At 40.3% G+C, this 24,800-nt stretch overlaps 2 protein-coding genes across 3 annotated transcripts in view; one reads left to right on the top strand and one right to left on the bottom strand.

The window, feature by feature from the left end:
* Window positions 1-18,483, top strand: part of rfx3 (regulatory factor X, 3 (influences HLA class II expression)) — a 23,243-nt gene extending 4,760 nt beyond the window's left edge. The window contains exons 2-17 of the mRNA XM_080872352.1: window positions 956-1,068; window positions 1,188-1,276; window positions 4,078-4,336; window positions 7,981-8,055; window positions 8,371-8,552; window positions 8,687-8,806; window positions 8,929-9,053; window positions 9,146-9,261; window positions 10,516-10,631; window positions 10,790-10,944; window positions 11,059-11,156; window positions 11,580-11,729; window positions 11,841-12,049; window positions 12,155-12,308; window positions 12,472-12,514; window positions 12,647-18,483. Of these exons, the coding sequence (XP_080728478.1) occupies window positions 961-1,068; window positions 1,188-1,276; window positions 4,078-4,336; window positions 7,981-8,055; window positions 8,371-8,552; window positions 8,687-8,806; window positions 8,929-9,053; window positions 9,146-9,261; window positions 10,516-10,631; window positions 10,790-10,944; window positions 11,059-11,156; window positions 11,580-11,729; window positions 11,841-12,049; window positions 12,155-12,308; window positions 12,472-12,514; window positions 12,647-12,927 (2,280 nt within the window). The 5' untranslated portion in view covers window positions 956-960 and the 3' untranslated portion in view covers window positions 12,928-18,483. The remainder of the gene's footprint in view (window positions 1-955; window positions 1,069-1,187; window positions 1,277-4,077; window positions 4,337-7,980; window positions 8,056-8,370; window positions 8,553-8,686; window positions 8,807-8,928; window positions 9,054-9,145; window positions 9,262-10,515; window positions 10,632-10,789; window positions 10,945-11,058; window positions 11,157-11,579; window positions 11,730-11,840; window positions 12,050-12,154; window positions 12,309-12,471; window positions 12,515-12,646) is intronic.
* Window positions 17,275-24,800, bottom strand: smad4a (SMAD family member 4a). 2 transcript variants are annotated; one of them, XM_080872366.1, is made up of 11 exons: window positions 24,446-24,800; window positions 22,802-23,157; window positions 22,522-22,696; window positions 22,257-22,286; window positions 21,974-22,177; window positions 21,635-21,742; window positions 21,133-21,183; window positions 20,838-21,021; window positions 20,569-20,737; window positions 20,269-20,407; window positions 17,275-19,523 (listed from the first exon to the last, which is right to left on the bottom strand). In XM_080872366.1, the coding sequence occupies exons 2-11, from the start codon at window positions 23,039-23,041 to the stop codon at window positions 19,312-19,314; spliced, it is 1,512 nt and encodes a 503-aa protein (XP_080728492.1). In that variant the 5' UTR covers window positions 23,042-23,157; window positions 24,446-24,800; the 3' UTR covers window positions 17,275-19,311. The 2 variants fall into 2 exon arrangements, with proteins under 2 accessions (XP_080728492.1, XP_080728491.1); XM_080872365.1 differs by having other exon boundaries at window positions 22,802-23,094; window positions 24,446-24,799.

Below are 24,800 nucleotides of genomic sequence, written 5' to 3'. Positions count from 1 at the left end.
AGATGATCGAGTCACCAGGTCCAGACTACAGACAGGCCAGTTTAGCAGATTTGAACTCATAACCATGCTATTATGATGCACAATGTGGTTAGGCAGGAAATAAACCCTTTTCTGTAAAAAGATTCCCCAAATCGCAACATATTTTCCCCTCAAAGTTATATATATCACTCAGCATTAATGTGTATTCCATAGATGTGCATTACACTGCCATATTGGCATGCTTGGCTTTTGAAGTGTTTGCATTTAAAAAGCTGAATGGTCTGTTTCTTTTTTTCACTCCAGAGGTGTTTGCTGTTTCCAAAAATCATTTTCCCTGGTCAAACCTCTTTCCACTTTACCTCAATCCGTCCTCCCATACAGAAAACACTATGATTATACAGGGTCTCTTGTTTGTTTTGTTCTTTTTTTATTTGTGTTTTTTTCTTTTTTAAATACATCAACAAACTGTGTTCAAGGACATTAAGTTTTCATGAGTCCATGATTTCATTTTCTCAACTGAGCTGTCCCTGTCCTCAATGCAGTACTTCACAAGGCCTTGAAGGTCTTGTCTGTTCAGCCTTATATCACAGATGATGAAACTCCCCCCAGTTTCCTTGTACTTTTACATTGATGAGCTTTAACCTGTACCTATTTGTCCATAAAAGTCTTTCACGCTCAAGGATTCCTCTATGCTGCTGGTGAAGTGACACAATTCACCAGGTTATATCTTTACATAACTTACCAAGTCTCTTGTTGCTCTGGTCGCAACTTTTTCTAAATGTGTTGCTGGTGCCAAATTCAAAATTTGCACACATTTTTGAGCATAGCTTTTCTTATATTCAGCACTATATTAGATTAAATACATTGTAATTAACAAAACGTTGTCCTGTGTTAATTTTAAACTTCTGTAAAAAGCTGCTTTACAGGTTAGACCATCTGGTCTACAATGATTTAGTGTTTTCCCTTTCTTATTTAGGCGCCATGCAGACCCCTGAAGCAGGCGCTGACTCCACCTCCACTGTCCCTCTTCAGACCACTGTGCCTGTCCAGCCTACTGGCTCCACCCAGCAGGTCCCCGTCCAGCAGCAGGTATGTCCAGCCTGCCTGGTGCCAGTGCACATGAAATGGATGTTTGTATTACTTAGTTCAATATAGAAGTGTAGTAAACAAGTTGATTAATTAATAACCTTTGCGATTTATCTTTCCAGGCCCAGACTGTTCAACAGGTTCAGCATGTTTACCCAGCACAGGTGCAGTATGTCGAGGAAAACAGTGGCGTCTTCACCAATGGCACCATGTGAGTCACTTAGCCAGACTTCTCATACACCACTCCACAGATATTAACGTAAAATCTCTGAAGCCTGTTCTTTCTCCTCCCTGGTCTCTTCACACCATCATTCATGTCACAAGCACATGATGTTGGTGGGAGTGCATGGTTGTTTTTGTGTTAGATTTCTTTTCTTTGTGGTGTGGAGACCTGTGTTTGATGGTGCTTAGTCACCTGAAAATGACCTGAAGTAGTCTTTTCTTTTAAATTGTGAGGCTTTCCAAGAGTCTCTTGAGTCTAGGGAATAGAGTTAGATCCACACTCAATAACAAGCCCAAGCCGATATGTGACGCAAACAAAATGCAGAAGTACGGCTATGCCGTGTTATATCAGCTGCGATAATACAGGATATAAAAGTGTCTTATCATGACATCGTCGCTGTAGCAACTACATGCTTTAATGTTCCCTAGCATGTACAGCAGTGACACAAGCACAGTCATGTCATTGCGTGAGGCCCATCTCAGCGTCCGATGTCGATTTATCTCTAACACAATACTTTGCAAAATATGCAAAAAAAAACCTTTTCCACTCAAAGTTTAAACAACAAACATGATTCACCGTTTGACGGAAAAACATACTGTTGAGCACAACCAGGCTGTTCCAGAGGATGTTAGCAGCTGGTCATGTGCAACCCAAAAGTAAACACATGACTCAAGAAAGCATCAGTATCTGCACTCTTTAGTTGCACTACATGGAACAGGAAGAACAAAGTGTGGATGGACATTATTGATTCGGTTTCATGGTAGAAAAGCATGACTTTAAGCGGCTGGTTAAAAAGCTTGACCCAAGATAGAACATCCCAAATAGAAAATATTTTTCAGTATATAATGTGACAATCAGTGTTGAGCCTTTTTTTCCTATTTTACTTCTAATGTCCAGGGAAAATCTTGCTTAGGCTACTTTTGTGCTTACTTGACTTATGCTATGTCACTGTATACAGTGGGGCAAAAAAGTATTTAGTCAGCCACCGATTGTGCAAGTTCCCCCACCTAAAATGATGACAGAGGTCAGTAATTTGCACCAGAGGTACACTTCAACTGTGAGAGACAGAATGTGAAAAAAAAAATCCATGAATCCACATGGTAGGATTTGTAAAGAATTTATTCGTAAATCAGGGTGGAAAATAAGTATTTGGTCAATAACAAAAATACAACTCAATACTTTGTAACATAACCTTTGTTGGCAATAACAGAGGTCAAACGTTTACTATAGGTCTTTACCAGGTTTGCACACACAGTAGCTGGTATTTTGGCCCATTCCTCCATGCAGATCTTCTCGAGAGCAGTGATGTTTTGGGGCTGTCGCCGATCAACACGGACTTTCAACTCCCGCCACAGATTTTCTATGGGGTTGAGGTCTGGAGACTGGCTAGGCCACTCCAGGACTTTCAAATGCTTCTTACGGAGCCACTCCTTTGTTGCCCGGGCGGTGTGTTTTGGATCATTGTCATGTTGGAAGACCCAGCCTCGTTTCATCTTCAAAGTTCTCACTGATGGAAGGAGGTTTTGGCTCAAAATCTCACGATACATGGCCCCATTCATTCTGTCCTTAACACGGATCAGTCGTCCTGTCCCCTTGGCAGAAAAACAGCCCCATAGCATGATGTTTCCACCCCCATGCTTCACAGTAGGTATGGTGTTCTTGGGATGCAACTCAGTATTCTTCTTCCTCCAAACACGACGAGTTGAGTTTATACCAAAAAGTTCTACTTTGGTTTCATCTGACCACATGACATTCTCCCAATCCTCTGCTGTATCATCCATGTGCTCTCTGGCAAACTTCAGACGGGCCTGGACATGCACTGGCTTCAGCAGCGGAACACGTCTGGCACTGCGGGATTTGATTCCCTGCCGTTGTAGTGTGTTACTGATGGTGACCTTTGTTACTTTGGTCCCAGCTCTCTGCAGGTCATTCACCAGGTCCCCCCGTGTGGTTCTGGGATCTTTGCTCACCGTTCTCATGATCATTTTGACCCCACGGGATGAGATCTTGCGTGGAGCCCCAGATCGAGGGAGATTATCAGTGGTCTTGTATGTCTTCCATTTTCTGATGATTGCTCCCACAGTTGATTTTTTTCACACCAAGCTGCTTGCCTATTGTAGATTCACTCTTTCCAGTCTGGTGCAGGTCTACAATACTTTTCCTGGTGTCCTTCGAAAGCTCTTTGGTCTTGGCCATGGCGGAGTTTGGAGTCTGACTGTTTGAGGCTGTGGACAGGTGTCTTTTATACAGATGATGAGTTCAAACAGGTGCCATTCATACAGGTAACGAGTGGGGGACAGAAAAGCTTCTTACAGAAGACGTTACAGGTCTGTGAGAGCCAGAGATTTTCCTTGTTTGAGGTGACCAAATACTTATTTTCCACCCTGATTTACGAATAAATTCTTTACAAATCCTACCATGTGAATTCATGGATTTTTTTTTTCACATTCTGTCTCTCACAGTTGAAGTGTACCTCTGGTGCAAATTACTGACCTCTGTCATCATTTTAAGTGGGGGAACTTGCACAATTGGTGGCTGACTAAATACTTTTTTGCCCCACTGTATCATGCTGGTGGTTGATGTTTCAATAGAGTCACATTTCAAATTAGGTAGTGTGTAGTGCTAACCAGTGCACCACTGTCGCACTTAATTATCTTAAAAGCACAAAATCCACAATAACACCTATTTTTAAATTGTCTGTTAAATAAATTTACCATGTATAAACGTTTGTAGTTTTTATATCCTTACTTTGGGCACACTGGCTGATTGTTGTCATCTCTTCTAAACAGAAGAACCTACTCCTACTCAGAGCCAGCGCTATACAGCCAGAACAGTGGAGGGAACTACTTTGACACACAGGGAAGCTCAGCACAGGTGTCCACTGTGGTGACGTCACATGGCATGACCAACAATGGAGGAGGGGGCACTGGAGGAATGAGCATGGGTCTGGCGGGGGGTCAGGTAATCAGCAGCAGTTCTGGGGCTTACCTCATGGACAGTGCTGGACCCCACCCTGCAACCCAGACCGCACGAGCTTCACCAGCTACTGTAAGTTGCATAGCATCGACTGTGTGGGTCCTCGGTCTACCTTTCCCTCTTTGCATTTGTGTGTTTGTTTCTTGATCTGAGTAGTGTTATGTAGTTTGTTGTGATTTGGTAACTTATAAATTTTGCCTGGTAAGATCCAGGCCAGTAATAGTTTGCTTGGAATCTCCCTATTAGCATAAATGCTGTTTCTGTCATGCTTCATCTATCTATGCACGAGTTTGATCCGAAATGTGGATCGGCCATTTCTTAATTAGAGTTCCAAATTTAAACTTTGAAGTTATGTCATGTGTGCAAAATTTTCATGTGTGCACATATTGTACCATATCATACATAGACAATTTTAGCGTGCTACTTTTCCTTCATTGTGTGGCGTGTGCTTTATCTCTGGTCATTATGTGGTGCTAATGTATGAAATGCACTGTGTAGGCTGGGAGTTTCTGGAGTGATGTAACTTCTACCGGCAGTGTTCACTATCATCTTTAATGTTATTTGAGCAATATAGGGGTTTGTTTTTATCCCTTATTTTATATGTCTACTATTCCCAATCTTTGAGGAAGAAGACAGGGAAGTGATAAGAGCTAAGAGACAGGTGCAGTAAGGAGGGGAAATTAGGGCATGCTTATGGAAAATCGTAGCCTTTTTATTTTGCTATGATGATCTGAATTCACTGTAAGAAAATATTTTGCATTTTAGAAAATATCTACTCATAAAACAACATGTGCAGTCAGGTTTCACAGGACTATGCAAGTCTATGAAGACCTGCGTGCACCCTTATTGCTTTGCATAGGAATTAAGAGGCTAAGTAGCAGCCAGGTGCCGCTAATTATACGTTATTAATTGATCATCAGCAAGTGTGAGCACCTCTATAAAAGCAGAAGTTTGCTGGTTTGGAGCATTCAGGTGTGGGTTAACACAATGTCACAATCTTTCCAGCAATTTACCCCAAGACTGTACAATAATTGGAGAAATTGCAAAAAAGAAGAAGAAGAAAATTCATTACCACACAATTAGAAAAAGATTGAAGAAGTATGGTTTGTTGGGAAGGGTCGCCAGGAGAAAGCCTCTTCTCTTTAAAAAGAAGAACATGGTGGCTAGTTTTCAGTTTGCAAAGTTGTATCCGAACAAACCAGAAGACTTCTTCATCACTATCTTTTGGATGGACGATACCAGAGTGGAGATGTTTGACCATATAGCACAGCCCCACATCTGGCAAAAGCCAAACACAGCATATCAGCACAATCACCTCATACCAGCTGTTAGGCACGGTGGTGGAGGGCTGAGGATTCGGGCTTGTTTTGCAGTTTGTAGTGATCGACTTCACCATGAACTCCTCTGTAGACCAAAATACTCTAGAATCAAGTGTCAGGCCATCTGTCCAACAGCTAAAGCTTGCCCAAACTGAGTCATGCAACACAATGATGAGCCCAAGCCCAGCACCAGATCTATAACAGAATGGCTGAAAAAGAAAAGAATGGAGGTGTTACAGTGGCCTAGTCAAAGTCCAGCCCTCAGTCTAAATGAGATCTGGACTTTTATGCAAGAGAGCTGTGCATAACTAAATATCTGCAAACCAGAAAGAACTAAACCAACTCTGTACAGAAGAGTGTGCCAAAATTTTTCCATAACATTGAGAGACACTGATAGTCATACTGAAAAGCTGTTGCTGCTAAAAATGTTTCTACAAGGTGTTGAATCACTGGGTCTATTTACTTTTTTCCTGGACTGTTATGTACACTTCATCTAAATTATTAGCTTTCAAACAGTCTTTTAAGAGTCATATTTCCAACTACTGCATATCTCACTTTGGAAGTAAATGTTCTTGCACTACAATGACCTGCTGAGAACTAAGAGCCAGGCGTACATACTATGCAATCACCCTCACTTGAGCTAAGTGTTTGGTTTTTACTTTAATTTATACTATTGGAATCTAGAGCTGGGCGATATGAGATTTTTTCATATCACGATATGTTTTTTTCATTTCAGGCGATAACGATATCTATCACGATATAAGCCAAATAACTATATTTGTAAGATTTAAATGTGCCGTTGCTCACAAGTAAAATGTGAAATAATCAGCAGCTTGTTTTTATTTAAATATTTATTTCCCATAATAAGTTCAACAGGGTAGATGTACTTAAGGAACATGAGACTTTTTCAGATAAATAAAGGCAAATATTGCAAACTACACAAAAGGCAGCCGCTAAAGCGTTTAAGTTTCAAAATAGAACAAACGAAACAGACTAAATTGTCAATTCCACTTAGAAACAAAATATTAATTCTAAAAATAAATCTTAGTTTGTTTTACAGAATAACAGACAAAACTGACTAACTTTTGTCAATATCAAATTGAGAACTAAAAGGAAATTCTCAATCTCTCCTTGTTGTATAGCTTAGCTTTTCAAACAGTATAAAACAGTTACTTTAGTCTGACAAAAGCCGAATGACGAATTAGCGCTTCCAGTCAGAGACTGAGGCTACGTCCACACGTACACGGGTATTTTTGAAAACGGAGATTTTCCGTTTAAAAAAATAATCCCGTCCACACATAAAGGCAGAAATGAAGAAAAACGCTGCTATGAACATGCCAAAGCAGCAGGTGGCGCTAGATTCCTAACCGTGAAGAAATGTTGGCCAATCAGAAGTCTAGAAGCCTCGGTGGGAAAAAGTAAACAAAGCTGCGGCATAGAAGCAGAACCGAGTTGTATGTGTGGACGGACAGTAACTGTGTGTATATGTAAGCATTTAAACACTGCAGAGAGTAGAATTAACAGTATTGTAGAAATTCATTTCACCGAAACAATAACGTGGCGCACAGTGTGACGCATGCACCAGTTTATTGTATTTCCAGACTTGCTTTCGGCACAATTTACAGTGCACGCTACTCTGTTTTTTGTCAGACTTGAAATAGCCGAAATACCTTCACACTACGGAACTTCTATGGCTCTTCCGTTCGACAATCTCTCCGGCGTTGGAACCATCATCTGTTTTCTCTTCGGTCACGCTCGGTTGATTTTTCTAGTCGGCACACTCATTTCCTCCATTACCCGCTGGCTGCTTCCCAAACAAACACGTGCGGCTTGGCATTTGTGCTGTACGTAACAAGTCACGCGACGTGACGCTGCGGCTGTGATTGGTTCGGCTACTTAGTTTGGATTGGCTGACCTTTTTTTTAAAAAAAATTTTAATTTTTTTATTTTAAGAGGACAAGAGCGGCGAGGTCTATCGCGATAGCTTAATTTCTCTATCGAGTAAAAGTTATATCGCGATACATATCGTTATCGTTCTATCGCCCAGCTCTATTGGAATCACGCTGAGACACAGCACATATTTACCAGAAGAGCACTAAATAGTTTTGAACTGAGAATGGTTAACTTTATGCCTCGTGTTCATGCCTCCCCTCTCTGTAAAATAAGAGCCAGTCTGGTATTACAGAGTCATTGTCATCTCGAAAGGTTTTCCTGAATGACAGGTTGTCCTGCTCTGCTTGGGTTTAGCGGTGCTTGCTTTGGAGTCTTTTCTAGATTGCCTTTTTTTATTTTCGCTTGTGGCCTATTCATGTGTGTACATCAACTCTTTATTTTTCTTGCTTTTGTTTTCATTTTCCCCTCTTACATTTTGTTGTCCTGTGCTTCGTGGTTTATCAGATTGAAATGGCGATTGAGACTCTCCAAAAATCTGAGGGTTTATCCAGTCAGAGAAGCTCGCTGCTCAACAGCCATGTAAGTTGCTTTTATGAACGCTCGCCCACGTCTAACCTTAACTTTTGCTAAACTCGCTCTCTTGCTGCCTCCCTCCAGTCTCTGTACATTTAAGTTCAGTGTGGTGCCTGCTATTTTCGTTGCTGGTTTTAATTATTACCGCTTTAAATTTTCTGGCTGCTATAGAAGCTTTTGCAGAGCAGTGATGGAGCAGTATTATATTTACTAACTGTTGGCCTAAGGTTTTTGTAAGGACCAACATGGAAGTCTGTTAAGTTAAAAAGGAAGATAAAAAAAAAAAATGTCATGAAAAACAATTCTTTCTTGCTGTTGTAGCTCCAGTGGCTGTTGGACAACTACGAGACAGCAGAGGGAGTAAGTCTGCCACGATCTACTCTCTACAATCATTATCTGCGCCATTGCCAGGAGCAGAAATTGGACCCTGTAAATGCAGCTTCTTTTGGCAAACTCATCCGCTCCATCTTCATGGGTCTCCGTACAAGACGCCTCGGGACAAGGTTAGCGCCTTTTATCTTCTTAAGTAAAGAAAAGCTGTTACATTAGGGATGTGACATTTTAATCTATTAGAAATATGCCCGCCTCCTCACTGTGAGTCTATCAGTGTGTTTTAACTTTGGGGTTTGTGTTGCAGAGGGAACTCCAAATATCATTACTATGGTATACGTGTGAAACCAGATTCCCCACTCAACAGACTCCAAGAAGACATGCAGTACATGGCACTCAGACAGCAGCCTGTTCAGCAGAAACAGAGGTAGAGCACACACAGCCTGGACTGAAATATTAGCAAGTTGTAGTTTTAGTAGGTAGGAAGCAATGTGATTTTGGTATTGGGGGGTTTTTGTTATTGTTTTGTTTTTGTTTTGTTTTTTTAAGGTTCAAGCCAGTGCAGAAGTTTGATGGTGGCTCTGGGGAGAATTACTCAGGTGGAGGGCAGCACCATCCTGGTGCTGCAGAGCAGACAGTTATAGCACAGAGCCAGCACCACCAGCAGTTCCTAGGTCAGCGGCTTTTCTTTTTATCCAAAAGTCTGAACTGACATATACTGGCTATTATGTCTTTTAGATGATTCTGTTGTGTTCACTTCCAACAGATGCGTCGCGGGCACTCCCCGACTTTGTAGAGCTGGACCTTGGACAGAGCAATACAGAGAACATCAGCCTAGATGATGTGAAAGCTCTCCAGTCCCTTTACAGAGAGCACTGTGAGGTTAGACAAAGTGCTTTTTATATTCAATGCAGCGTCTCACACACACACGGCACACTGGGCACTTAAGGAAACGGGTCAGGATCCTCTTTCATGCTAAAAGATGGCTGAGTAATCCCTTTCAATGTTATCGCCTTCATTGATGCGTCATCGTGTGTGTGTGTGTGTGTGTGTGTGTGTGTGTGTGTGTGTGTGTGTGTGTGTGTGTGTGTGTGTGTGTGTGTGTGTGTGTGTGTGTGTGTGTGTGTGTGTGTGTGTGTGACTATTAACCTGGGCTTAACTTAATTTCTGCAGGGCCCATATTATGTTTTCCACTTATTTTCTAATAAGACTGTTTTTCTCTGTCAAAGTAAGGTCAGTTTTGTTCTCTTTATCAATCATAACACCATCTTTTTTTCTTAATCAAGAACTACAGTAAATGGGCTCTTACTTACATGGTGCTTTTCTACTCACTTTGAGCAGCTAAAGCACTTTCTCACTACAAGTCTCATTCACCCAATCTCAGACACAATCATACAGTGCTTTTTTTTTCTTCTTCTTCTTTCTTTCTTTCGATCTGTGTGTAAGCACTTTTTGAAATGTTTTTTTTTTTTAAATCTGACATTCGCACTTACGCTCTGATGGATGTATCATGCCCAAGGATACTTCGACACACAGACTAGAGTAGCCAGGGATCGATCCACCAACCTTCAAATGTGTATACCTGCTCTCCCATCTGAGCCACGGCCGCCCCACAAAAAGCTGCTAATACTAAAAATACAGTAAAGTACAGTTTTGCTTAATTTAAAGAAGTCTGTGAATTTAAAGTTTTGTTGGGTTTTTTTGGATTGAGAGTGGGGGAACTTTCGAAAAGATCAGGTGTGACAGATCTGTAAATGCCAGCAGCTGACATTTTGAAACAGAACATTCTCCTCAACTCTGATAATGACCCAGAAATTAGGGATCAAATCATCCACAAGTGTTGACCACAGCTCTAACTTTTCATTTTATCCAAATTAAAAAAGTTAAACAAAAAAAAAAATGTCCTTACAAACCCATAGTAGTGTGTAACCTTGCAGATAGTTTGGTATTTTAATGTCCGTGTTAAAGGTTTCCGCTTGTTAATACAAAAGGAATGGAATTTCATTTTAGCACTAAGTGCAATGGAAAAAAAACTGACAATATAACAGAATTGACTAGCAATAGTTTTTAGAAGTCATTATTTTCAAAAGAACAAAGAAAGCAGTATCAGTCATGAATGTTCTCTTTTCATTTCAGGCTATCCTGGATGTGGTTGTCAACCTCCAGTTCAGTCTGATTGAGAAGCTGTGGCAGACATTCTGGCGTTATTCTCCCCCGGACACTGTAGAGGGTGCTACTGTCACAGAAAACAGGTGAGGTCAAGTAAATGATATACATGCAGTATGTTGTGTCTGAAGGATAAATATTAAAATATTTAATGTCAGAAATTTAAAAAACAAAAAAAACAAAAACAGGTTAATCTGGGGTTTTTTTTTTTTTGTTTTGTTGTGTTTTGTTTTTCATTTTGTAGCAGCATAAGTGAGATTGAAGCGCGGCTCCCCAAATCACAGCTATTGGTGCTGTGCAGAAACGAAACTGTACTCAAGTGGATGAGCACCTGCGACCATTTAATGTACCAGGCCCTTGTGGAGATCCTTATTCCTGATGTCCTGAGACCCATTCCCAGTGAGCCACAGTCACACATGACTCATGCTTTATTTGTTTGTTTGTGTTAATGTTGATGACAGCTCAATCATTAATGCAGTGTTGTCAGATTTGCCTTTCTGTATCATTTGTCAGGTGCCTTGACTCAAGCCATTCGCAATTTTGCCAAAAGCCTGGAAAGTTGGCTCACTAATGCCATGAATGCCATTCCACAGAGAATGATCCAGACCAAGGTATGTTATTGCAGATGTTTGTATTTGGCTGTATGGCTTTCAGATCACATACTTAGAAAGCATGAGTGTGTTCCTCACCCTTAAGTATGCATACATCGAAACCTAAAGACTGAGATCAACAGCAAGGAGATGGTTTGTAAAGTGGCTTGCAGATGTATAGCAATTGTGTGCAGGCTAACTAAGGTGAAGTAGTTCTAACAAAGTAAGATTTGCAGTAGGATGCATTAAAGCTTATCAGGTACATAAATAAAACTTAATTGAATTATGGTGGCTGGCACTGAGCGTAACTTCAAGGCCTGGCTGTAATAACACTACGGTTTAATAATAGATAACATGAATACCTAGAGCAGACTAATGTGTTTACGATACGTATGCATGTGTACTTAAAAAAGATAACATCTGGGCTCTTGTTTCTTTTAACAGATTGCCGCTGTTAGTGCCTTTGCGCAAACATTGCGCAGATATACATCTCTGAACCACCTGGCTCAGGCGGCACGTGCTGTGTTGCAAAACACATCACAGATCAACCAGATGCTCAGCGATCTCAATCGTGTTGACTTTGCCAATGTACAGGTAAGAACTAAAGATCTTAACTACTGTGTCAAAGAATAGACACTTATTCATTTTTTTGTCGATTGTTTTCTGAAAATGTCCAAATACAACCCCTGTGTGACTGTTGCATAGGAGCAGGCATCGTGGGTGTGCCAGTGTGAGGAAGGAATGGTTCAGCACTTGGAGCAGGACTTCAAGGCCACATTACAGCAGCAAAGCTCTCTGGAGCAATGGGCAGCGTGGCTAGACAATGTGGTCACTCAGGTCCTCAAGCCCTACGAGCACCGGCCCAGCTTCCCCAGGGCAGCTCGACAGTTCCTGCTAAAATGGTCCTTCTACAGGTCTGTGGTAGAGGGTGGGAAATAAGTGTATTCTGAGACACACATGAGAGTGTGCAGCATTGTTTTGAAAAGACAAAAACACTTTGGTGTTTTATATTTCTGCAGCTCGATGGTGATCAGGGACCTGACCCTACGCAGTGCTGCCAGCTTTGGTTCCTTCCACCTGATTCGACTGCTGTATGACGAATACATGTTTTACCTGGTGGAACATCGTGTGGCTCAAGCTACTGGAGAGACACCTATTGGTGTCATGGGGGAGGTAAAGATGTTGCATATCTTGTTTTCTCTTTACTCTCTCTGACTTTTTAAAATGATGTTTCATAGTTAGTGCCGTTGTCATACACTATATTAAATAACAACCTGTAAAATCATAGAAAACAACTAAACAGAAAATTCTTTATGATAATTGTTTGTCTTTGCAGTTTGACAGTCTCAACACCTTATCCCTTACTAACATTGACAAAGGTATGTAAAATGATAATATTTGCTACAAATATTGTGAGATTTTTTTATGTCATTGAATTGTGATGATTTCTGCATCTTCAGTCGTCTCTAAAGCTTCCTTTTAATGCTTGTTTGCTGTTTTCTCCTGTCTAGATGAAACAAGTGGGATGGACAGTGACTTAGAAGAGGACACGGAGGAGTCCGGGGAGCCTCTTGCCAAGCGGGAGAAGTCGGAGCACGAGGTAATCCAGGTGATCCAGGTCGGGGCACTAGAAGATGGGTCCCACCCTGTGGTGGGTGTTGTCCAGCCTGGTGTACTTCACTCTTTGCCGCAGCCCCCACAGGACCACACTGAGCACATCCTTACCCCCTCTGTTGGTACTCCGACCATCCGCCACTGCAGCACCACGGGCAACACCTATGCCTCTGTTTGAGGGTCTGGGGGCACAGCTGACCTTGTCTGGCCTCTTTTTGCCCTGTTACTCTTCACATATCTTTCTCTTTGTAAGTCTTGGTGTTTGTGTCCTTTTTCACACATTGTCTCTGTTTGCACCGGTGTGGATGTGCTCTCCTCTTCCAGCCGGGTCAGTGGAGGAGCAATGAAGTGCTGATACACCGGCCACGCTGTTCTGTCCTTGTCTTACTGCTTAGATTCTGGATGTGCTCGTTAAGTCTGTGCTCGGCAGCTGATGGAAGGGACCTGAAGGAAAAGGACTAATTCGACCCGTTAAATGTTTCCCGTTTCTGCCTCTGTCTGTGTATGCAGATGGGTTTTATCCCGAAGACAAATTACTACTGATAACTACTGATGTCTCAGAGCTCAAATCCATGTCACTAGTCCCAGTGGAGCAAAGGCATTGATTGACTCAAGACCTTACCTATTGTACATAATAGTTTTGCTATAATTTCAATTAATATTACATAAAAAAGAAATCATGGTGCTATCATTGTGTTTTGGGTTTTTGTTTAGTTTTTCCTTAATTTTCTAGTTAATCCTCCTAATTTTAGTATGATTTCATGTTGTCACACATTCCAACTGCTGATACACTTTTGGTTGAACAAAAATGTTTCTGTATGTAGCTAACAAAACTTTATATATGATTTTAAATTAAGGATCATGGGGCAGTTTTTTTCCGTTCCCTTTGAAAATGATTTAGTAGCCACTCAACGATAGACACTTATAGCTTTTAGCCACATAAAAACTAAGGAAAAAAAACCCTAAAGAGATGTCACTGCTGCTACTCTTGTATATAGGAAATTGAGAAGAAAGGCTGTTAAAAAGGAAAAAAAAAGTCTCTAATGCTAGCTTTTCTATGCACTCTGTGCATAACGCTTGCCTTCGTTAATTTTAGATGCTCTGTAATTCTGTTTATGTGACAAGCTGTAATCTTGAAAACAACTCACCCGACACGTTCCCCTGTTTTTGCAATTTCTGTCTTAATGAAATTCCTTAAGTTTGCAGTGGACCAAAAACTAACGCAAGGAAACTGAAGAGTGAGCCAACTGGGGCCGCACAGAAGTTGTTTCCTGTCCAACAGTGCCATGTTGCAGAGCAGAAGGAATGTCAGGGATTTAATGTACCTCGGCTTTATCATAGTGCCTTATCTTTAAATGCAGCTGCCCGTGTAGTCCTGACTGTGTGCTGTAGAGAGCCTACAGCCCTTCTGCATTGTCCAAGCCACAGATTTGGCTTTTCTGGTGACTCGTGGCTGGATTTGGGCTGGCTCATCAGTGTTGAGACCAAGGGATGCAGGCGCAGACACGCCCGTTGTTTCCTCCAGCTCAGCTCTACTTAGCCCGCTACTTATCTGAATCGTGGTCTGTAGCCTCTCCCCTGCCCTCACTCTGCCCTCTCAAGGCCTATTCTTGCATTATTAGCCTTCGTTTTTGTGTGAAGTGTGTGAACGTGCGTGTTTGTGAACATGGATGCTTATGTGTGCGCTACGTTTTTATGTACGCATGTGTGTGTTTATGCCTGTGCGTCTGTGTGCTTGTGTGTATTTGTTGGAACACATCCATCAGTCACCCTACCTCAAACCAGTGGTGCCAGCCCTTTGACGCGTGCAGCACAGTCACCTAACCTTATTGCACACACACCACTGTACTGCACAAATCTCAACGCGATAGAGAAAGTCTGCATTGCTTTTCTCTCACCTCTGACACACGTTCCTTTCAATTTTTAGCCCGTGACATGCTTCATTCTTTGTTCCCTGTTTAAAGATCATCTTTGTACAGTGGACCAAAAGTAGATATTTTCTGATATTCAAAGAGATATAGAGAGATATATATGTATAGTATATATAATGATGATACACTACATATATTTGTTGTTGGAGTTTTTTTTGTTTTGTTTTGTTTTTTCAACGTGGTTGATCTGATTGTTTCTATGTGAATGTTTCTTATGGTAGCTCATCTGTAATTAGTTCATAGACTGTGAAATGGGAAAGGCATGGTGACTAACTTCTGATTCCTTAGACTACATCTATACTTGAACTGTTATAGCCTTCTATGTTGTGGAGAATATTGAGATTAATCCTCTAAATAGGAACATTTTGTTACTAAAATAAATCTGTTCTTATTTTTTCATGCTTGTTGAAATGCTCTGTACAATTTCTCTGCAAAAATGTTTATTTATTGATATTTATTGTGATTTTTTTTTTCTTTTTGTTAAATTGCTTATGCATATGTTATAATGGGTACTAATGATAACTCTTGATTATTCCGCTGAAAAAAGAGCAGACCTGTACAGAAAGGCTGGATTTTCTTTTCTTTTCTATTTTTTTTTTCTTTTTTTGTCATTTATGTTGATTTAAGGGTAAAGAAAAAAAAATGCTGTTATCACAGCCCTTCAGCGGCTATCTTTAGATGCTAGCAGTACACTGGTACTTTTTGTTTTTAGCCTTGCTTGTGTGCCTGTGTAGAAAACATGCTTAACATTAGGGAAGTGTGGGAAAGTGCAAATGTCTTTTCAGCTATTGGGTCAGTGGACTCTACTTGATGTTCAGCCTTTTGGGGATGAGGATATCTGAAAAGTAAATTCTGACATTTCCAAACCTAGCTTCCTCACCAATTAAACCTATGCTACATCTGTAACACTAGCCCTGCTTGCCCTGCCAACGTGTAACACTAGCCGCACTTGTCCTGCTGGCTTAAGAAAAAAAAAGTCACTGATCGTATTGTAGAACTAGGCTCACATAAATCCAAGATTTTAACTGTATTGAATAGGAACAGCTTGAAAAGTCTCCAAAAAGAGCCAAGAAAACAGAGCGTCGGACGAGACACTGACGCCCTGGCTCTCAATATTAAACTGAGTGCAACTTAAGAGAACAGAGAAAGTAATGAAAAATGTCCAATAAATGGAGAATTTATTAATCTCTTTTATATTGTGGAAATCCTTATATAAATATGTGTTCACGTAATTGAAAAAATGAAATGCACCATTCCCACAGGCTCCTTTCATGGGGTTGTGTCTATAAAATGTCCAAATTTGTTGTAAATCTGGGTGTACTGTTAGGAATAAAGGTTTTGCAGAATACTTTTCTTCTTTGCTTGGCAATGGCATTTTTACCTTTCTCCAGCTGGATTATGTTATCACTCAGAGATGAAAAGTTATTTTGTGCATTCGAAGTGAAAATGGCTTAAAATGAATTTACTGGTTTTCCTTTAGGATCAAAAGTGCTTTCTGGTCTTGCACACCCTGCCATGTGCTGCTAGAAGCTTCTTATTTTTGTATCTCTCTCACTAAGTTTAGCTCTTTACCCAGTTTACTTTTACCAGATTGTGCCAGATGCTGATTTGGCTTTCTCAATCTCAAAGCCTGCCTCTTTCCCAAAAGCTGGACCAATGTTAATGCAGCCAACACTATTATACTTTATTTCTGAGTGTCTTTGAGATTGATGAAGATTGTTTTTGTAACCACTGTTTGCAAATTTCCAAATAAGACCCTGGTGAAAGCTGAGAATTGCCTCTTCAGCTGAACAATATGGCAGCTTCACTGACCCATAGCGGACTCCAGTGCCTTTAATTTCACCCTGGCCAGAGCAGTGGGCCTTGGTGACTATTGGGTCTCTGGTGGGCTACAGATAGAGGCTACAGAGCAGACATTTCCTTGCACAGGTGCTGCCACTAAGAATGCTGAGGAAGCATAAAGACGTCCTCAGACTGGACTCCTGATTATTTACTGGATTTGACACACACACACGCGCGCTCATGTTGCTCATGGTAGATTGCCTGCATTTTATTGTACAGAACTGGTTAATGAACCATGATAAAAACTGTAAGTAAAATGCTCTCTCATTAATTTTTTTTTTCTCATGATCGTGATTTGTTTTGAATATTTTCTGAATGCTGTGACCCGTTTTGAGATTTGTAATTTTCTTTTTTTTTTTTTCTTTCTAAGTGCCATTTGACAGTCTAGTGAGTCGTGGCCATCTGTAGCACCCTCTAATGCAAGCACAAGCATTTGGGAGTGGCGTTTAGGGAAGGTTTCTATTTGGCTTCACCCTAGACAAAAGTGTGTGTATATATCAAAAACAGAAAAGGTATATTTATTTGTGTCTTAACTATTTCATTTGTTCTTTTGGTGAACATTTTATCTGATATGTTGGCTCAAAGTGCTTTTGTGATTACTTTTCCCCCTTCTTTTTTTGGATAATGTATAGTATCTGATATAATATATACACACAAACTTCATGTGACTTTCCTTTTGTGTGCTGTTAAGTTTTCTTCATATAATGTATATTTTTCAAAATTGGCAAAGCAAACCAACATGTGTAGGATGATTTGTATCGTGTATTTTGCATTAAAAAAAAAAAAAAAAAGCAAAAAAAAAAAAAAGGATGATTCGGGGGCTTTTATATTTACGACATTATCATTTAGTGTGTCGTATTGATGATCATAGAAACTATTAAAGACACATGTAGTTTGTTTTTCTGAATATTTCAGATCTCAGCTCAGGCTAGCTTTAGTGTTGTTTTTCTTAAAATTTGTGACTTGTCTTTGCAGTAATAAACGTTTTCTTGTTCAAAGCCGGCGTCCTTTTTAACAAGCTTGATCCACTCACCGAGCGATGCCCATTAAATTTTATTCAACCATATGCATACATATAAACATCAATAGCATTCGAACTCTGTATGTATTCAGATTGTATGGCAGAATTGTAAAGAAAAGCATGAAGTTGCATTTTTTTTTTTTTTTTTTTTTAGAACAGGTGGTTCATCACTGTAAAAGTAGCAAAAAGAGTATAAAATACTGCAACAGCTGTAGGTAAACAGAGCTCCAGATAAAAATATTGTTTGATCAATAATGCTGAACAAAACTAGACTGGTTCTGATAATTTAAACTGAGCTTGTACAAGCGACATAATACTGAAATGACTACGGTCCAATAACCTTTTCGCTTTTTGGCATCAATATGGCTTACACTTCCTCTCACAGTTCACCCCTCAGTTACTCAGCTAGAATACGTTAAAATAAAAATGGGTAATTGTGAGCCATCTTAAAGAAATACTCCACCTAAAGTGTCTCTAAAGTATTGAAGTCAGCCAAATACACCAGTCAAACCTGCTGCGGGTGAGTGTTTGAAAGTAAAAACAGATTTTGGGCAGATAGCACATAAACCGCAAGTAGTTTGAAATGAAAACCCTTCAGCTATGCTAACATTATATGATTACGACAAGTAACCACAAATGAGACTATGAAAAAGACAAATTAATTACAAATTAATAAAAGTGCTAAAAGACACTAAGCTAGTAAAAGAAATACAGTAACATATCAACACCGGCGTGAGATTTTTATTTTTACTATTTCCTAATTTCAATGAAAATTTGGCTTTTTCAGTCCAAGCCATTACTTTCTCAGGGTTAGAACAGCCTTGACTGGTTGTTAAAAAAAGGAAAGTTTTATGGCGTTGAAAGAGAAACAGAGTTCATCTAAGATGGGCTTTTCAAAATGCTCTGTTATTACAAAAAAAAAAAAAATTCAAAAGGAGAATATAAATCATAGCACATCAAACAAGGACTGCCAGCACTGGAAAAATAAGCAAGATTACAGTTTACGAGAGCATGGGTAATGTAGAACATAATTTTACATTAATGTCCAGATCTGTGAGGGGGAAATAACTCCAGGTACATGAAGCCGTATAAGAGAGCCATAAGAGGAGGACTGGACCGGCCGTATACTCCAGCTGAAATCACATTTAGGATGAGTTGGGATCAAACACCTAAATTGTTTGAGAGCCGAATATTTCACTAAATAATTTACGCAAGAAAATGGATGGATTGGCTTCGCACAGCATCAACACTAAAGCTGCACTAATATTCTCAGTGAAAATATTTTCTTTAATTCTTATCATTGTACCTTGAGTGTTTTTGTAACCTCAGCCTTGAGGTTAGAGAGGCACAGGCCGTGTTCGTTTGATGTTAAGCAGCCTCACTTAGTAAACAATCAGCCTCCTTTTTCATGGCCGTCGTCTTCCACTGCGCTGCGAGTCCTCCCAGTGTGACTCACATGTTCCTCCAGCTGTTTGGAAGTCACTGAAACTGCAAACCTGGAGTCTCTCAGAATTCTGGAAACTGCTTGCAGTGCTGGATTTTAAAGAAGTGTGTTTTGGAGTATACTGCTGGCCTTCATGTCCTCCTTCCTACTCCTAGAAACTATTAACCATCCCCGTGTTTGCAGTCCTCCTTTGGCACTCCAGGCTTATAGTTGGAGTTTTTCTCTTAAGAGTAGAGTCAGATTTTTTTTTGTTCTGTTTTTAACTGTTATTTTTCATTTATTTATTTTTTTAGTTTTTTCCTAATACAGTTCTTATGCTTTAACTCAGTCAAGAGGTTGAGGGTCAGCTATGGGCATGGTGTGAAGAACTTCATCCAGTAGTTGCAGGGCTCGGTGTAAATGGATCTCAATCCAACAGGGTGTCTCTTTAATGCTTTGCCGTGGGTAGTCCGGCCCCCAGCCCTTCACGAAGCTCATCCGGAGGATGCACAGCCTGCGCAGGTCATCGACCCCAATGCCTGCAGCAGCTGACAGACCTGCAGGGGAAATTACAAGCGGCAATTTTTAGATCGACGTGGCACTACAGGCCAAACCAAAGCAGAGAAACGTGAGGCAACTGAATCCGTGTGTCTGTGTGGAACATACTAAGTAGGTACAGTTACCACACAGAGACTATTACTAATATACTCGTTCGTCCCACTCACATCAGGTTGCATATTGTACTGCATTTCCACTAAATTTAATTTAGCCTTCTAGCCTTACTGACTACTCAAAGCACTGCAGACTAAAGGTCATCCATTCATACAGTGCTTTACTCTACACCCTTCAAGCACTTTTTCTACCTTTCATCCATGCACAATTGAGCTAAATTTGCATGTAGCCAGATGAAGCCCACACAGGCACAGGAAGAACATGCAAGACGCACACAGAAAAGACTCAGTCTACCCACTGCACCACCGGTCAGCTATAAAGACGTTTCTTTCATTATCATCATTATCATTGACAGTTAAAGAAAATGAAGTTGTTTTTAAAAAGTCTCACAAAACAGTCTGACAAAACCAACAAATAAAGGAAGGAAAACATTGTTTGCTTTAATGCATAAAAAGACGAACTGTGCATAACAGGTTATGAATAAATACATTTTAGCTCAAAAGTGCTTTGGTCAGAGTTTCTTATCTGATATTTAACATTTACCAAACAAAAATAGAGCTTGTCATAAAAACACAAGTAATCATAACAATATACTTGTTCAAGGCTAAGAGTGGTAGTAAGAAGACTCACTGATTGCAGGGGCGATGCCTCCCACGGAGCCTGGACCTGGAATATTCCCAGCGACTGCAGCTGCTTGCGCTGCAGCTGCTGCCTGAGCCGTCGCTGCCTGCTGCTGCATCTGCCTGTGGCACTGACGCAAGTCAAACACCTGGCAGGGGACAAGGCAAATGCTAAAAATCTGTCTACAAATATTGAGAGACTCCGTGTATATATGGTTAAAATTCTCTACCAGTACAACGAAAAAGGGACACTTCACATAATCTACTGAGATTATCATTAGTCCAAATCTCATAATTATGCTATTCGCACCTTAATGTAAGCACTGGGGTAGATCTTGTGAACTGCGTCGCCAGGTGCACGTCCAGCCTCTCGGTCCAGATAATAGCTCTGCACAAACACTGCGTGATCACTCAGACAGCGCACCCAGACATCTCCTTCACCTTTGCACTCCAGCTGCACGCCTTTGCCGATGTGGAGCCTAACGACATGAAGGACAGGAAGTAAATAGTAACCATATTTGACATGAATTTCTTCACTAAACAATATCATGATATATTTTAAAGTGTGTGACATAGTACCTGGCTCTCTCTATGTTCTCCGTCCTGTGGACATTGCTCAGTTGACCCAAGCAGAAGCGATCCCCTCCTGATGGATCGACATAGCCATCCACAGTCACTATTGGACATGTGGATGGAACTTTAAACGTCTCCCCAACTTGGACATCCATCTCAAAGTATGCAATCGAACACCAGTATTCTGGAGCTGAAACAACCAGCAAGCAACCAGAGGTCAATCAAGTTCACTCATAGCACAATTAGGGATAAAAAAAAATTTAAAAAGCAAACTGTCTTTGATCTTCTTCTTAGTACTTACCAGGGTGGTTGGATATGGGTGGCTGGAATGCAATTTCATTGGTAACAGGCCCTGTAAATCATGTTGAAAATAATTACACGTGTATTTAAACAGAGACATTTTATTTAGAAATGAGTATTGAACACATAGCAGCTAGAAATGACCAAAAGAGGCTAACTCATAAACATAATGCACTGACCAGACATCGATGGTGAAGACTATTTTACTAATTTTCAAATCAACTTTTAAATTTGATAAGCTTAACTCCACTCACACAGAAGTATTATCTCTAATATCTTCAATAACTCATAAATAAACCATCACCTATTTGGCTTCACGTCTCTGTAGAATACTAATGTGTTCTGCTACAGCAGCCAGTCTTTAACTAAACTACTTAACAGGGTTAATTAGCCTAAAAGCACATTTGTCTCCACTGGCTTGAACGCAGAAAATTACAAATGAATTTATCAGATTTGACTTGTCCAAGCTGTGCAGAACTTGTGCATGTTTTATATTCACTCACAGTAATGCCCTGTGTGAGGCATGGGCGGATGATGCTGTAGGTGCCCATTCTGGTGCTGAGGCCCCGCTGGGGTGAAGCTGGGGTTTCTGTTCCAGTTCGGGGTAGGATCTGTAAGCATACATTTAAAACAGCTCCATTAATAAATAGCTTAAAACAAAAGACTAAATAAAAGTAACTTTGGCTAAATAAGTAATCAAATTAATTCATTTCCTTAAAAAATGCTTATTTAAATCTAACAAACCCCAAGTGTAAAACAGCAACATTTAGATTCACAGTGTTTTTAAAGTAGCTGCATTATTTTAATTTTGCAGAAGGTGCTGACACTGTTTCGTGACTTACTTGAGGGTCCGGCACTAATGGTCGAGAAAGCAGAAGTAGAAGCTGAACTGCTGCCCTCTGATGGGGGAAGTAGAGCAGGGCTGTTGAATGTTTCCTGTGGGCCCGGCCTCGACGGTGGATGCTGGATCGTCGGCAGGTGATTTTCAGAGCTGGAGTGAGATGGCTGGTTATCGTAGTCATACTCATCCTTTACTAAGAGTGGACCTAGCAGAACAGGACATGGTTAGAACTGAAGAACATTCACAGAAATCTATGTTGAGCAAACAGAAAATGCTCACCCTACCTGAACTTGAGAGGGTCAGTCCTGATAAGTCTGCAAACACATTTAACAGCGAGACATTTTAATCAGCATCACTCTAAGTGTGGCTTAATAATCAAGAGTAAAAATTAGGCAAGAAACTTGGATATTTTAACTAAATATTATGTATAAATATGAGATATGACATCAAAGAAAATGATCACGTTGAATAAACCGTAACATTCTTATATAAGCCCTTTATTAGTACTCTATATATATATTAATAACTCAAAAATTAAAATCTACTCACCAATTCCAGGAGAGACAACCCTCTCGTAGTGGTATGGGTTGACACAAACATTGTCACACTTCAGGTCAAACGCATACTGGCAATATTTCACGTGTTTTAACTCATTCTTGTGTAGATCAGGCCATCGCCATAATCTGGCATAGACAACGTGGGGAAACCCTTTCCGCCCCGCCACCTAGAGCAAAGAGGTGCATCACATTAGACAGGTCCTTAAGTTTTCCAATTTACAATCACAGGGTGTAACACCAACAAACACAGAAGTATGAATTTGCTACTTTACCTGTAGGCGTCCATCCAGAGTCCGCTGTATGGTGACACACTTGCTAGGATGAGCTCCATTTGTAGTGATGGCTGTAATAAGGGAATCCAGCTCATCTTTCTTCTCCTTGAGCTTCTTGACGAGGCTCTCGATAGCTCGCTTAGCGAAGCTTTCGCTCTCTCCTCCCTGACGGTGGCACATGAGGCTGTGCACAATGCTCAAGCAGGCATCATTACTTGTGGGGGTGCTTGTGATTGACATCTTGCTCCTTAGGTTTCAACCTTGGGGAGGCTTTCCAGCTGTATCCTCTTTACCTTTACCAGAAGAAATGAGAAGGTAAAATTACCGTCGAGTCACTGTTGCCCAAATTTAGCAACCTAAAGCAGGAGGAGAACTGTCTTCAGTGAGAGTTGAGATGATAATCAGGATTTCACACCACAATTCATAAAGTAAAAATCAATCTGTGAATCACCTCAGGTGGGGAAGAAAACTAACTGACATAATACTCAATGTACTGGCCACAGAAAGAAGAGTTTTTCTGGCAACTTTTCCAAAGAAGACTGCTCAAGGTTGTCTCTGTATCTTTGATTCAAAACTTTATGCACATATGAACAGGTGCTGATAACAATGTTGTCATTCTGACATCTGAGTTGTAAGGCACATAATTAATTTGTAACCATTGCTTCAAAGTTCCCATTCATCCATTAGCAACACTGCATTGACAAATACAGTGTGTTGTACGGGGAGCAAAATAACTTCAATTTCTGAAAAAATAAATTGATACTCAGTTAAAGTTTTACTTATTACTACAGTCTCACAAAAAAAATGTAACTAGCCTTTGTCCTAATAAAGTCATTCCATCTTAAATCAGTGTAAACATTCTGATTGACCACTTTGTAAAATTTGAAATTAAATGTTTATATATGTTTTTCTTTGAACTCTGGGGCCATGCTCGAGATACGAGCATGAAATTTTCTTACCATAAAAGCCAATCAGAGTCTGCAATTTGGGACTAAGATAAAAGAAAAGTTCACATTTCTAATTGTCTGTTTTTGGTATCGGTCACAAATTACAACCCCTAGTTCCCTATAACGCTAAAAGAGGCTAGTGATAATTTCAGGCTTTTATCTTTAATAGTTTTTGAGATATTCGTGTTCAAACAAGGCCTCAAATTTCAAAGTGGGGAAAACGTGCTGAAAGTTGACAGATTTTTGAAAAATATGTGTCTTTAAAAGTATTACACATATTTAGCTAAAACTTCACACCCACAATTATACCTGTACAAACTATGGATCATTACATTTTTAGGCATATCGGAGAGGAATGAGCAAAAAAATGTTTTGTTTTGTTGTTGTTTTTAAAACTGGTGATTTAAGATGAAATCACCATATAGCTAATGGAAGCGGGTAACTTTATATTTCCTCTATCCCTTATACCCCAGTATGATGCAGCCCAGCCTGGTCGGTACTACACTGCTCGTGATCATGAATAACTGTGTATTCATATTAATGCACGTTTAGCAAATGAACAATTAATGAACAGAATAAGGAGAGCCAGCAATTTCCAGTTCATCCTCTGTTAGCATTAGCTAACACTGGGTTACTCGTCAACTAATTCTATATATAAATCACAACACAAATCAAAGAGGAAATGTTGCGCACTTACAGTGATACCACCGAGCTGTAGCCTTGTTCCTGGATGCAGGAGATAATATATGGTTTACTTTATCTACGAAGTGGCAGCGTTAACTAGCTCGCCTTAGCGTTATTTCGGCTAGCTTGCTAGCACACGCTAACATTCATCAACTTCACGCCTAGCTCGCGAGGGTCTCCTGTGATGGACCCAAACCTAAAAACCTCGTCAAACGTTTCAGTGTAATACTCGCTAAACTCGCACTCGTTTATATGTTCGACTTCTTATACTTCACTGATAATGTGAGGGGGAATATATATGCTAACAACAACGCGTTTTACTAGCTAGTTAGCCACGAAAATAAACAAAAAAAATCTCCACCCACCAC

This window comes from Rhamphochromis sp. 'chilingali', assembly GCF_963969265.1.
Source record: "Rhamphochromis sp. 'chilingali' genome assembly, chromosome: 2".
In the NCBI taxonomy this organism is placed as follows: domain Eukaryota; kingdom Metazoa; phylum Chordata; class Actinopteri; order Cichliformes; family Cichlidae; genus Rhamphochromis; species Rhamphochromis sp. 'chilingali'.
The sequence above is the reverse complement of the archived record's forward strand: the minus strand, read 5'-3'. Positions and strand labels throughout refer to the sequence as shown.

Bases quoted from the DNA above. Each gene is read 5' to 3' on its own strand.
- smad4a (XM_080872366.1), bottom strand. From the start codon at position 23,041: ATGTCAATCACAAGCACCCCCACAAGTAATGATGCCTGCTTGAGCATT. The intron at 21,184-21,634 runs GTGAGTGAATAT...CATGATTTACAG, and splicing joins GCCTCACACAGGGCATTACT to GGCCTGTTACCAATGAAATT. The intron at 20,408-20,568 runs GTGCGAATAGCA...GTCCCCTGCCAG, and splicing joins ACCCCAGTGCTTACATTAAG to GTGTTTGACTTGCGTCAGTG.